Source organism: Mchenga conophoros, linkage group LG16, assembly GCF_057382185.1.
Source record: "Mchenga conophoros isolate Kocher_MC1m ecotype Shallow Benthic linkage group LG16, M_conophoros_male_GT1.1, whole genome shotgun sequence".
NCBI lineage: Eukaryota > Metazoa > Chordata > Actinopteri > Cichliformes > Cichlidae > Mchenga > Mchenga conophoros.
The window spans coordinates 14,239,954-14,252,819 of record NC_140541.1 but is presented as its reverse complement, the minus strand read 5'-3'; the positions used below and the strand labels follow the sequence as shown (position 1 = coordinate 14,252,819).

At 42.5% G+C, this 12,866-nt stretch overlaps 1 protein-coding gene across 1 annotated transcript in view; it reads right to left on the bottom strand.

The window, feature by feature from the left end:
* Window positions 1-12,866, bottom strand: part of plcl1 (phospholipase C like 1) — a 127,255-nt gene that overhangs the window by 40,646 nt on the left and 73,743 nt on the right. Inside the window, exons 2-7 of the mRNA XM_085248944.1 lie at window positions 9,910-9,984; window positions 7,847-8,134; window positions 7,427-7,717; window positions 5,906-6,297; window positions 1,970-3,095; window positions 780-956 (exon numbers count right to left, since the gene is read on the bottom strand). Coding sequence (XP_085105070.1) covers window positions 780-956; window positions 1,970-3,095; window positions 5,906-6,297; window positions 7,427-7,717; window positions 7,847-8,134; window positions 9,910-9,984 — 2,349 coding nt within the window. The remainder of the gene's footprint in view (window positions 1-779; window positions 957-1,969; window positions 3,096-5,905; window positions 6,298-7,426; window positions 7,718-7,846; window positions 8,135-9,909; window positions 9,985-12,866) is intronic.

The following is a 12,866-nucleotide window of genomic DNA, read 5'->3' as shown; positions in this document are numbered from 1 at the left end:
ATGGCTTAAACTATGGCTTTCTCAGTGTTTGCTGTATAGTCAATGGTGTGCAACTCTCAATATACTCAAATAATGTGACCTGGGAGAAGGTCTGTTATCCTAATGGTGCACCAAAATCTTTTTAAAATATCAGTGAAAAGGTCACTCCAACTGTATGATTTTTATTCCACCCAGCAAAAACTAACTGAAAAGACAACTTTACCAACATCATTAGAGGGATATCAGGATTTTGTCGCTGTTTTGCATCGGCTTCATTTTTTTAGGCACAGAGGTCACAGAGGTCATGCTGCTTCATCATGGTGAAAAAAAATTGCCTGGTTGAAAGTGTAAGCCATATGACGAAGTGAATAACATCCATTTCCAAACAGCAGGTAATCGTTTTAAGCACTAAACTGCCAGTCATGGATGCAATGCCAGCCTGGAAATGCTGACTTTTTGCTTTGAGTATGGCTCTGTAGATGTGTTTAGATGTCAATTAAATTAAAGAATCCCAATTTTAGCCTACATACCTGCTATCGAGACATTGTTTGGACAACAGAAAGTTACCCAGAGGAAACATGAAGTTTAGGTTAAAATGCAGCTGATTCACATCAAGAGGTAAATGCAGTTCAATAAAAATGGGAACTATCTATTAATGATCTTAATTACATGAATTATATATAATATTGTTGTTGTTATTAATGAAGCCGCTCACTCCTATTATATTCCCAAAAAATGTAATAAATAGAGAGCAGCAGCAAACATTTCAGCCAGTTTCATAATGTAGTAACATAACTTACTTGAAACTCGAACGTCTCATCAAACAGTGGGTCATCCTGGTTCTGAGCAGCAGTGCGAGTCCGCTGCTCAGCACAGTCAGCTGGTACTCCATGCAGCTCCAGAACCACATATGGGTCAATAACCTCTCCTTTAGCCCCTGAACCCTGGGGCTTGGGTAGGTTATGGGCACTGATAATCTGCAGAGTAAAACACAAGCAGCTTATGTTAAATTTGTTTTACACTTTTGCGTTTTAGTGTATTTAGAGCAGGGATCTCAAACTCACGGCCCAGGGGCCACGTCACCCCTGCTTGTATATTGACCTGAAGAAATATAATGCAATTTGGCCCTTGAAGTGACTTTTTCTGTGAGGGAGGATTTGTTTGTTGTTGAGTCCAATGTTAAAATAAGTTCTTTAAAAAGCAAAAAATGATTTAATGTTAAGGCAACATGAGGACAAACTTGTTGTTAGTTATTTGTAGAGAAAACAGTTTTCACTGGCAGTCACAAACTAATGTGTACACTTATGTCTGCATTTTTATTTTGTTAAATACAAACAAAATTATAATTATATAATTATAGTGCTGCCACGTGTCCGGCCAGAAAGAGGGTACCAATTTGTTTATCTGGTAGTTCAATGAAAGGCTTCAGTTGAGAGTGAGAAGAAAAAATGCTTTCACGTTTGCAGTTTTGTCTTGTTATAGAATATCTGAAACTTACAAAAAAACAAACAAAACACTGCATTTTCAGAAATATTTGTGGATGTCTTCTTTGTTTGCTTGTTTTTTTGTACTACTTGAACACTAAAGTGGCTCTCACATGAGGATGACAGTGCCAGCAGTGTCCCACAGCTCTTTGACGTTTGAGACCCCTGATTTAGAGGGTTGAACAATGTAATGTAATCTAGTTTATTTTAATTTAATCTCTGTTACAATGCTCATAAAAAAGGGTTTTGCTTGTGGCAAACATTGCTCCTATGGGCAATTTAGGATCATCAACAAACTTAACCCCACTAACTGCCTGCATTCCAGCTACCATAGGGCGAGAGGCAGGGTACACACTAATGCAGGGCTAACACAGGATACTGAATCGAATAGAGAGCAAAAGTACATATCCCGATTGCCACAGGTTAGAGTCATCTCATCACCTCAGAGGGTTAGTGCGACAGAATGAAAAATGTAATGTTGGGGAAAAACAGAGTAACATCTAGACCTTAATACGAAGGGTCTGAGGTGGGACACCTGGCACGCAGCCCTGCGTGTGGGCACTGAAATACGACACTTCATCCCGCATCACGGCAGGTCGGAGAACATAACCACAGCCTCCGTTCTGTGTGAAGCGGCCTCGGTGAAGGTCCAACATTGCGCCAGGGGTCTGTTGATTTAAGGCCACAAGTTGGACTCCTCCTTTCCAGTACCCTTGTGGGTTAGGGTTGCTGGAGTCCAGACGCACGGAGCTGGGTCGTACTCTGGTTAGGGTGCGCTTGGTAAACATAACAAGGTCCTCTGGGCTTTCACTGGTCAGCCGTCCAGCTTCTCCTTCGCCTAAAGAGCACAGTGTCCAGTAAGGCAGCTCGGGAGCCACCGGTGTGCTGGGAGAGGATGGACTACTGGGGGGAGTCTGCTGCTGAGCCTGCTTGTGACTGGCTCGCTGGGCATAGAAGCTACGACTTCCAGTTCGAGCAATAGCCACCAGGTCTGACAGCTCTTTGTGGAGACGGAGCTTCCTAGGTTGAGAGGGTGGAGGCACCACCAAGACCACACCCAGTTCCTCCTCACCGGGTATTGTCATTCTTCTTCCTGCCAGAGGTCCACCTCCGCCTATCTCCTCATCTTCCTCAGACACTTCCCCATCACAGCCTTCATGGTCTGGAGGGAGTTTCTTCCCCACTATAACAATGCGTCCCTTAAGTTGTTCAGGCGAGGGTAAGGTTGTAGCTCGTCCTCCCAGGCTGACCGGCAGGGCTTCTGGAGTGTAAAGGCGTGATCCAAACACCTTCCTCAAGCTCTGTGCCATGGTGTGCTGCTGGTCTGGGGAGCAACGGTGACACAGGTACAACAAAAGAGGGTACTGAGAGGTCAGGAAGGCGTATTTATTGACCACCTCCAGAGCAGAGCGGATAGTGACTGGTGCATGGTGGTGGTGATGATGATGGTGATGATGATGGTGTCGTGGGATATCAGGCCCACAGTCAACCCCGAGCAAAGGCTCCCCCTCTGGGCCATCAGTTACTCCCAACTCCAGGCATCTGCAACCAGACTGCAAGGCTTTGATCAGTCCTCCAAGATCTGCTCTTCCATGGACCTGGTCATCCAACAGGTAGGAGCGGTATGAGGTGCTGAGGGTGAAAAACAAATCAACAATAAATCATTCAGCAACACAAATCATGTGTCATTTTAATATTACTAACATTTAATTCAATGTTCAATGATCTTTTTCTTGAAAAATATAGGCAAGAGGGAAAAATATACAGAAATCAATAAACTTTCTAAAGGCTTAACAGGCAGTCATGATTTCGGAGCGTTAACGCTACTCCATTACTGGGACGCTTAGCAAGTGCAGTGTTTCCACCAGCACCAGGTCCTTGCCAATAGAGCCATAGACCAGGGATTTAAAACCTGTCAGACCAACCTGAGCACCACCTAGGAAAGTCTATAATTTAATGTCCCACACACGGATGCTGGAGTGCTCATCAGGAACTCAAAAGGAGACAACGCTGGAGGCCAACTCCAAGGCAGTCTCACAAGTTACCATCAAGTGTTAAATATACCAAGGTGATGGACTGTCCCACTGCTGTTGTGCATTTGCCTCTGTGGCAGGGTGTGTGGCTCATCTGCATGGGAGGGGTGGAGCAGTCGAGGCTGAACCACACAGCTGTTCTTCATCACCTGGTCATGCCTTTCCTATTATTTGCCAAGACCTGTGGTGTGGAGGGAAGAAGGCAACTGGAAAGCTGCTCTGATAAAAGCATGAAGGACACTGAAAATAAAGACTTGCAACGCAGTGTGCTTCGGGTCCTTATGTTGTAATCCCCTCAATCAGCTCTTTTCAAAAAGTTGATAGGGATATAAATTAAGAAGTTTAGTGTCCATTAGACACTTCTGGGACATGGATGGCATCAAGCTGCATGCCAGGAGTGACTGATCCACCTCACCAGGATCTACAGTGAGGACATTTGGATGTCATTTGGACTGGATAAGTGTAGCTGAATGGCTGCAAATAGAGGGAAGGTAAAGGGTTGGAGCTGTCCATAAGAAGACTTATGGAGCTACAAGTACCTGGGTGTCTCACAGACCCACGGGAAGCATGATGAAGGTGCAAGGTCAGCACAGCCAAATACCTCCAGAAGGAAAGACAGGTACTGGAAAGCTAGCTGAATGGTAGAAATAAGAGCCAAGGAGGCAGAGGAGGAGATGGATGCCATCAGTGGCATCTATTTCCTCAAAAGAACTCCTTACAATGCGTGGAGCTCCACACGAAGTCCAAGACCTCAAGAGCAAGGATTAGAGCCAAAACATGAAACATCCACAAATACATCACCCCCAAGGTGAGCCATTCCAAGAGTGCCTCAGGCAACTGAAAACAGCGGGTGATGAGAAAGAGGAAGAGGAATGACCAATCCCCTGCATGGGATGTACCATCGACAGACAAAGGAAGTGCCTGACATTCTACCAGTGGCTAGAAAAGGCAGAGCACCTGATCCACAGAAGCAGGAGTCTACCACAGCCAACAGGACCCAAGTTGCAGGTTGTGCAAAGGTGCCCAGAGAATATCCAGCACATGGTAGCAGGATGTAGGATGCAAGCTGGGATAGTGTCTCCACTCAACAGCAGCAACCGGGCCTTGCTGAAGAGTGTGTTTATTGAAGGACAAGCACTGTGGAATTCCCAGTACCAGTGTCATTGTGAGTTTTTGACTGTCCTGCTGAGTTTTCTGCCTCCTCCTCTCAGCCACTGAATACAACCCACATTACAGCAGCCAGCCTTGAAAAAGCAACCAGTCCCTGAATTAATTCAGAGTGGCATACAGACATGATGTAATAGTGTAACAATGTGGCTTTAACTGGTTTTAAATGAAAATTTAAAGTAGTATACATGATAATGTGTTAAAATATGCAGTCTACAACATTTTTACAACGCACATTTTGCTCTATGGTGTTATTAAAGGCCATTTCTAGATCTTCAAACTGGCTGCTCATTTTATACACTCTGACTAGTTCTGACTAGCTTCACCTCAGAGGTGGGGACACTTGTTTCATTCGTCTAAAAACATAACAAATATGTAATTCCACAAAAACATATAGCATGTAAGCCCCTTGGCCTTAAAGTAATGTTTACTTGCTTTCTCACCAGGTGTTTTGACCTGTAATGGCAATGTACATTTCCAGTAGAAAATCACCTGCAATCCCACTGAAATTGTGACAACATGCTAATTTGCGTCAAATCGCCTTTGCTAACCTTTTAGCAAAATACGAGTCTTCATCGCCTGTGACATCCAGAACACAAAAACTAATTACAATCAAGAAAGCACTGGAACACACTAGGAGCATGACACAACTGACCTTAAAGCTGAACACAATTCAAACTGAGCACACTGCAAGTAAGACTTTGTAAAACAGGAAACAGACAGAATTACATCACCTCTAATAAAAACAGAAGCTGGAACTAAGCACTAAAGACTCACAATACTAAAGAAGCACATGAAGTAAAAGTAAATCAAACAGAATACTTCGATGTAAAAGACCCAGAACCATGACAGCTGCGAGTTTTACACTGGACAGAGTAATGTTGAAATGTTTTGCGCACCTGTAACTAAAACGCGTTCCTTGTGGTATTTGTTTGGTGTTGAGATGTACTCTTAAGCCCATCAGATTTGCAGGGGGTTTGCATAACTATACTTATATATACAGTACATTTAACAGCTCACCTCATTTTCTGGTGTAGAAATCATTTCTGGTTTGTTTGTTTGTTTGTTTGTTTGTTTGTTTGTTTGTTTGTTTGTTTGTTTGTTTGTTTGTTTGTTTGTTTGTTTGTTTGTTTGTTTGTTTGTTTGTGCACTCCTAGTTTTTTCTTTAACTGGTTCAGAAAAAGAACCCTTTTAATTTTGTTTGTTTTTTTAAAAGATGTCATGTTGATCTGTTTGACTCACCTGATGTAGTAGTGGGACAGAGGCATGTTCATATCCTGGCAAACCCCTAGTTGCTCTGGGTCAAGCAGCTGGCATTCTGGAGACTGCAGGTAGCGGGCAAATCCATCCAGACCCAGCAGCCCTCTCTCCTTGCCTTGAGCAGAGGGCTCATAACGCCTCAATAGTTCCCAGCAGCCCTCAGTGGTAGCCAGAGACAAACCCTGCTCTGTCTCCAAGAAGAGCCGGAGGTCCTGAGGGTCCAGACACTCGCGGTCTTTGGACAGTTGCACCATTAGGAAGTAGACATCTGGCCGTGTGCAAAGCTCGCAGAAGGCTTCCTCAAATTCCTCACGTGTCACGTGGGAGGTCAGCTTTTCCTTGCTGCGCTGGATCTCCTTGAAACGGAGACGCACCTGAGGAAAAACAAAGCGGAAGTGGATGAAAATAGGAAAGTGTGGACAGTTAATTAAGCAAGAACTTCAGTTATTATGTCTCATTCATTCAGTGAAGTTGGCAAAGAGGATTACATTTTACTTGTCTTTTTTCATTAAGGATATTAAAGCGAGCCACATTCAATTATATAACACAATGTAGCCATCGTTTCTGTCTACTCTGAATTCTCCTTTCTGTATCTTCTGTGTTCTCGCCCATGTGTGCCAGTGCAGACATTTATATTCTCCAAGTTTCCTAGCTTAGTCTGTGTGTAAGCAAATAAGGCACGAGGCAGGGAAAGGGAGAAGGAGCGGTCCTGCGTGAGGCAACAGCAATCCAAAAGAGAAAAGCAGAACAGCCACAAATCCGTCATCAAGAGGGATTAAATGTCCTATTGCTCCAATCAATGTTATTTGGAAACACATCACTTAGCTGTGATTGTAGCTGAACATGTCGTTCTGAAATGCAGTCCTGATTGCAAAGAGCTTAAATGATGATGCTGTTTTTTACAATGTGTAAGTTCTGTTAATGCACAATATCTCAGCAGCTCTGGGGGTTAGCATTATGGGTATAAAACCTAGAGCAAATCGTTATGACAGAACTCAAATGTTCCAGTTATTTCTGAGTCAGTAAGCTTTGTGTGACAGCCTCCTTCTCAACTTTCTCTGTTCAAAGATTTAAAGATCATCAGGCTCCATATTTTCTGTTTAATTCTGCAGATTTAATGTGCAACACAAACACACTAGAGTTTCAGTTTTAGTGAACAGCAGCTGTGGTTTTTCTACAGTTTTGACCCTCACTTTCCTAATAGTATAGCCAACAGTTATGGAGCAATATTAGCAGTCATCTGATATCATATCCTTGATTATAGAACCAAAATAATTCTCTTTTTGCTAGGTTTTTGGTCTCCACCAACTTCCAAAGGAAATCTGGCTTGTGCTGCTCTGATAATGTCTGAAGGCAGTCTCTAACTCTGTCTGTGTAGCTGGAGCTTACTGTTACTCTTAAGTCAAAGAAAATACAGCTTCAGATAAGAATACATTTATGCACTGGTGGTGCTTCATATCTAATACTGCAAGTCAAGTTTCTGTGGTATTACATATTTGTCACCTTGGCCTCCTTGATACCAGGGCACAGTTTGCAGATGGTGGCGACTGCTACGTCCTCTGACACGATCCCGTAGCCATCTTCATCGACCTGGGCAAACTCTGCTGTCAGCCACTCGCTCCTCATCTTGCTTCCCAGGCTTCCTTCAACGGCCACCCCCCCTCCTTCACCTGGTCCTCCTCCTGCTACACCTCCCCCAGCCCCTCCTACGATGGAAGGATGAGCCAGCAGGTAACGAAGGCCTGTTACCCAGATGTTGGCCACATCAGCTGACAATGCCACCAAGTCTAGAGACTGTAGGGAAACATGGATAACTGGTTTAATGGCTGGGTGTACACTAGTGATTTTCTTCGTTTATATGTTTATACACAGATGTTTTGACACTATTCTTCTGCTGACACACATTTCTTTTTCCATTCTTACCTGGTAGTCATCTCCATGTATGATAGAGAAGGCTGCTTCTTCAGCCAGATGTTCGGAGAGAGGGCCATTGTGGAGGAAGGTCTCGGTGCTCTTCCCAGTGCGGACCTCACGAATGCTGGAAACGTCAAGCCGAGCCCGGTCTCCATCTTTCTTGGATGGCTCCCAGCGTAAGCAGCTCAAGTCTGGATCCAGCGTGTAAAAACGACAGTAAACCCTAGAATTGGGCCGGATCTTCTTCAGTTCACACCCTCCCTGCATGAACGCCAAACAGTCAGCTGCACTGCTGACCTGGAAATTAAAATCACCAAAAACACGTTACTGTCCACACGTGAATTTTCTTTATTCCAGACAAAATATACTTTCAATTTATTGGAATATGTCCTATTAATGTCTCTGTGTCGGATATTAATCTGGTAAGGAAAAGGAAGAAATTGTTAAACAGGAATGGTTTTACAGGTGGAGACAGCTGACATTTATTCCCCCTCGACTTTTATGTTTCTTCACTGGTTTTGCATTTAGCTGGGTTAGTTTCGCTATTGGTAGAATGAGGCCATACCTAGACCCTACAGAGGTTGCAGCTCCTTTCTCCTTTGGCAGGTTTGCTGTGTCTCCTAGCACAGTCAAAAGAGCATGGAGGCTATAGTAGGAGGCAGCCAGTTACTCTAGGAGAGCTGGACAGATAGGAGACTGGTCCTGCTCAAGGGTTATGGACGTATCAGCAGCACCAGTATCAGCTGCTTTGTGCAAGGAGGAACAGGAAGAGCACCGCCTGAGCTAAGTTCAATAAGGTCTCACATCTGTCCGCTCCCAGGTGCTGCCAGCTAAATCTAAGCCTTATCACTCCCACTTTCCCACGCTGTAAAGTTGTTTGTGTCCAATCACCTTCTCCCGGCCTTGCTCTCCCTGCTCTAATCCCTTTCACAGCTGGGATTCTGTTCCCCTGAGATGGGCCAAACACCTATCTATACTCTGTCTCTTAATAAATCATGTTCATTCTTTGTAATGATCTCTCCTTACTGAAATGACCTCCAGCAGGACACTGGTGTGAAAGTCTGTGACCAGACAATCAAAAAAGACTTCATGATGTCCTCTACTGGGCCGTGTGTCTCATCTATGAACTTTGTCTGTTGTCTTCCTTTTTCATCCTGCCTCCCAGCTCCATCGAGGGAGCCTCGACCCTCACATACATCCCTGCCTCCTGGATTTATTCAGCAGTACTACAGTTGGTACCGTATCATATGCTTTCTGCAAAAAGACAGTGCAACACCTTCTGAACTTCTTTCCTTCTTGATCAAAAGTTGGATATGTAATGCTCTTTCTTGGCATAACCTTCATGATTTAACATGAAATCATTTCTAAATGTAATACTAATACAGTACAGTAGCCTAACACATTTTTCTGCTTCCCTACAGAGCAGCAGCATACCCCCCCCCCCCCCTTTTTTTTTTCAAATGGTACCCACATCTGTAAGTCTCTTTACAGGGAGGGACACATCTTTTTTCATTTTCATTCATCTACAGTAACATCTTCTAACTGTGGGTGATGCAGTTGACGACAGCCAGGTTAGTTTTGATGTTTTCACAGAGGAGTGTCGCTGCTTCCTTCTATCGGCTCATCATAACAGCTACAACATCAGTTGCAACACCAGCAAATTTATGGCCCAGTGTGTGGCTGAGAGTCACTAGTGGCAACACGCCCTTGGTTCTGGTACAGCACCATGTGTCTCATGTAGACGGCAATAGATTTGATATTTATCACCATTATTGCAAACAGGTGGCATATAAGTGCCTACTTGAGCCAGTTCAAGGGAAAACTAATAGCCATCTGACTGTCTGATTGCTGTATAATCCCTGTTTTATCGTGGTCTTGGCACACCAAAGTAAATGTGAAGACAGTGACTGGACTGAGTGGTCAGGCAAGGAGATCACAAGTTGACTGCAGTCTACAGGCATTGTTTTCCCTAATGTAACTGTAATGTAACTTCCCTTGAGATAATCAGAATTCCCTTTAAGATTCTGCTTAATCTATGTGAAACTGATTTTGATCATTTATTTCCAGTTTACCTTCTTTTCAGAGGGCATACTACTGAAGGACACCGTCTTCTTCCTGCCTCCGCCCACCTTTTGCACTGAGGGGTCCTGAAGAAAGACAAAGACAGATGGGCTGAAGGTCAAAATGAGAAGCATCAACATGCAGGATGTACACAGTCATAACAGTCATAAGTCAACCTGGAAAATTAGGATTGGGAGAAAAGTCCCTCCTGGTACTCCTGATATTCCAGGGAAAGGTGGAAAATCTGTTTTCCTTTCAACAAATCTGAGGCATGGCTTAAGAAAGACCTGGGACATGAAAAATATTCACTGGTAGGAAAATATTCAACGTTTTGAGCATTTTGAGCAGTGGAGAGGCCGAGGGCAGCAGAACTAACATAGAAATACTGTTATTTCCCTTTTGTTACAACACACACACACACACACACACACACACACACACACACACACACTTTCTGGACAATGTTTTTGCACAACACTGGTCACTATATTCTTCATTTCCAGTTAATACTTATACAGCTGCTGTTATTGTGTATATATTTATTTATATTTAGATTTCTTCATACATTCTTATATAGTTCTATATTGTGTATTTTGTTGTACAGTTATTTTATTTTCAACTTTAATTTATATATTTTATCTTATTCTTCCCAGTTAAATTTACCCTTCATTCTAATTTGTGTTGTACAGTTATTTCATTTTTAACCTTAATTTATATTCTATTCCTTCCTAGTTAAATTTACCCTTTTTAATTTTTCATATTTATTTCCTATCTTATTCATAGCCTTTTCCTTTTTTGTTTTCTTTAGGTCACGAGCAGTTGTCCAAGCATTTCACTACATATCGTACTGTGTATGACTGTGTACGTGACAAATAAAATTTGAATTTGAATTTGAAAAACACACACACCTGTTTTGAGCCCTGCTGGGATTTTGAATTCCTGCCTCTGTCTTTGTGTCAGACTGATTGGCAAGTTCATGTGCAAATGTCATTGTTTACTTTCATTAGAGCTACTACAAGGAATTTTTAACGAAGGTCCCGACAATGGCTTGTCTCTGATTTCTAATGAGCTCTAACCACTGGAGCTAAAATGATAGCAGTAATTGCAACTGGCATGGAGTGCAGAGTTGGCCACCTCTCTGCTGTACACTCCTTTACTTTGGTGCTCAACCAGCAAGTAGTGCTTCATTTGTACACATATAATATACTGTAACAGAAGTCTGCTAATAGTAACTGTTCTCCTCCTTAAATATTGGAAATACACTCGCTTCATTGGGTAAGCCTATTCTACTGCTCGTTGCCTGCTCATCAACATCGCATGGCAGCAATTCTCTGACTTTAATAATAATAATAATAATACAATTTATTTGAGAGCGCCTTTCAAAAATCCAAGGTCACCTTACAAAAGAACAACATTAATAAGATAAGATACCTTTATTAGTCCCACAAGGGGAAATTTCATAAAAGAAGCAATAGTCATAAAATACATAAAATAAGTTAAAATTGCAAAGCAGAACTTGACAACAGGTAAAATCAGCACTAAAGCGAATAAGGCAGTGTGAACAGATGTGTTCAAACAGGTTGTGTTGACTTCAGTGTTGACTTTAGTCAACACGACCGCTAAATTTCAAACCCAGCATCAGAATGGGAAAGAAAGGTGATTTAAGCCAGCGGTCCCCAACCTTTTCTGTTCCACAGACCGGTTTAATGTCAGAGAATATTTTCACGGACAAGCCTTTAAGGTGTCACTGATAAATACAACAAAATAAATGATACGACCAAGACAAAAACTGTGGTATATTGTAAATATAACAATAAACGCAAATTCACTGTGTGGTTGTGTAACTTTATTAGCAGCGCCCTCCTGAGATGCACCAACAACATTGAGAGTAACATCCTCCTCTCTGCCCCTTAATGCTCTCTGGTCGCTATGGTAACACGTAAATGTTTCTTTCAAAGTAAGACACAAAACTACAACACGGGAAAAGACCCAGGGAAACCGAGTTAACGATAAAAACCCTGAAAACCATAAATTTCACATCTGAGCCTCATCTCTCGCGGCCCGGTACCAAACGACTCACAGACGCTTATTTAAGCGACTTTCATATGAAAGTAAAACTGAATTGAACTCAACTGTCACGGTCCTGGGTCGGTGACCCAGTGCTTTGAGTTTCTTGTGTCTCTGAGTTTTTGTATTATGATCTTAGTTCTCTTTGTTGCCCCAGTTTATTCTATAGTCTAGCGCTTTGGCTTTCTTGTATTCTGTTTAGTTTTCTGAGTATTTAGTAGCTGTCTGTGTCTCTTTGTTGTTGTTCTGTGTTTCTTAGTTGCTCTGTCTCCCCTAGTCAAGTCTGCACGCCGGAGGCCCAGCTGTTTTCGCCCACTTCCCCTTCCCGTAGGAAGCGGCGCAGATGCCGCCATAAAATGGACGATGTTAAGCAACTCCCGGTGGTGAGTTACAATGATTATTTTTCTCCCGCTTCTATGGACATTAAAAACAATAGACTCACTCCTGATCCTGTCGATGTGTCAGTTCACATCAAAAGTTCAATCCTGTTTCTAGTGATTTTGCGTTTGGGTCCGTTTCCTCCCTGCACGCAGCCGGATCATGACATCAACATCACAAAGAAATAGCAGATCCTAGACTTTACTCAGTAGCAACTGATTTAGAAACCCTGATCCTAACAGTGTGTAGCTGAAGAATGGAAAATATCACAGTGTAGCTACAGTCAGCTTTATGTAATATTTCACTATGTCATCTTTACCTGTAAGCACCCTTTAAAAATGTTTATTATTATTATTATTATTATTATTGTTAATACTGAAATATAAAAGTCATCAACTATCATATGAAGCACCTTTTCAAATAATTGTAGCAGTCAAGAAATCCTTTGCATGCTCTTGTCTCAAAAAGAAACTGTACTTTTACTTGAGTGTTTCTTTTGAAATATTGCTCTGATTTTTACAAA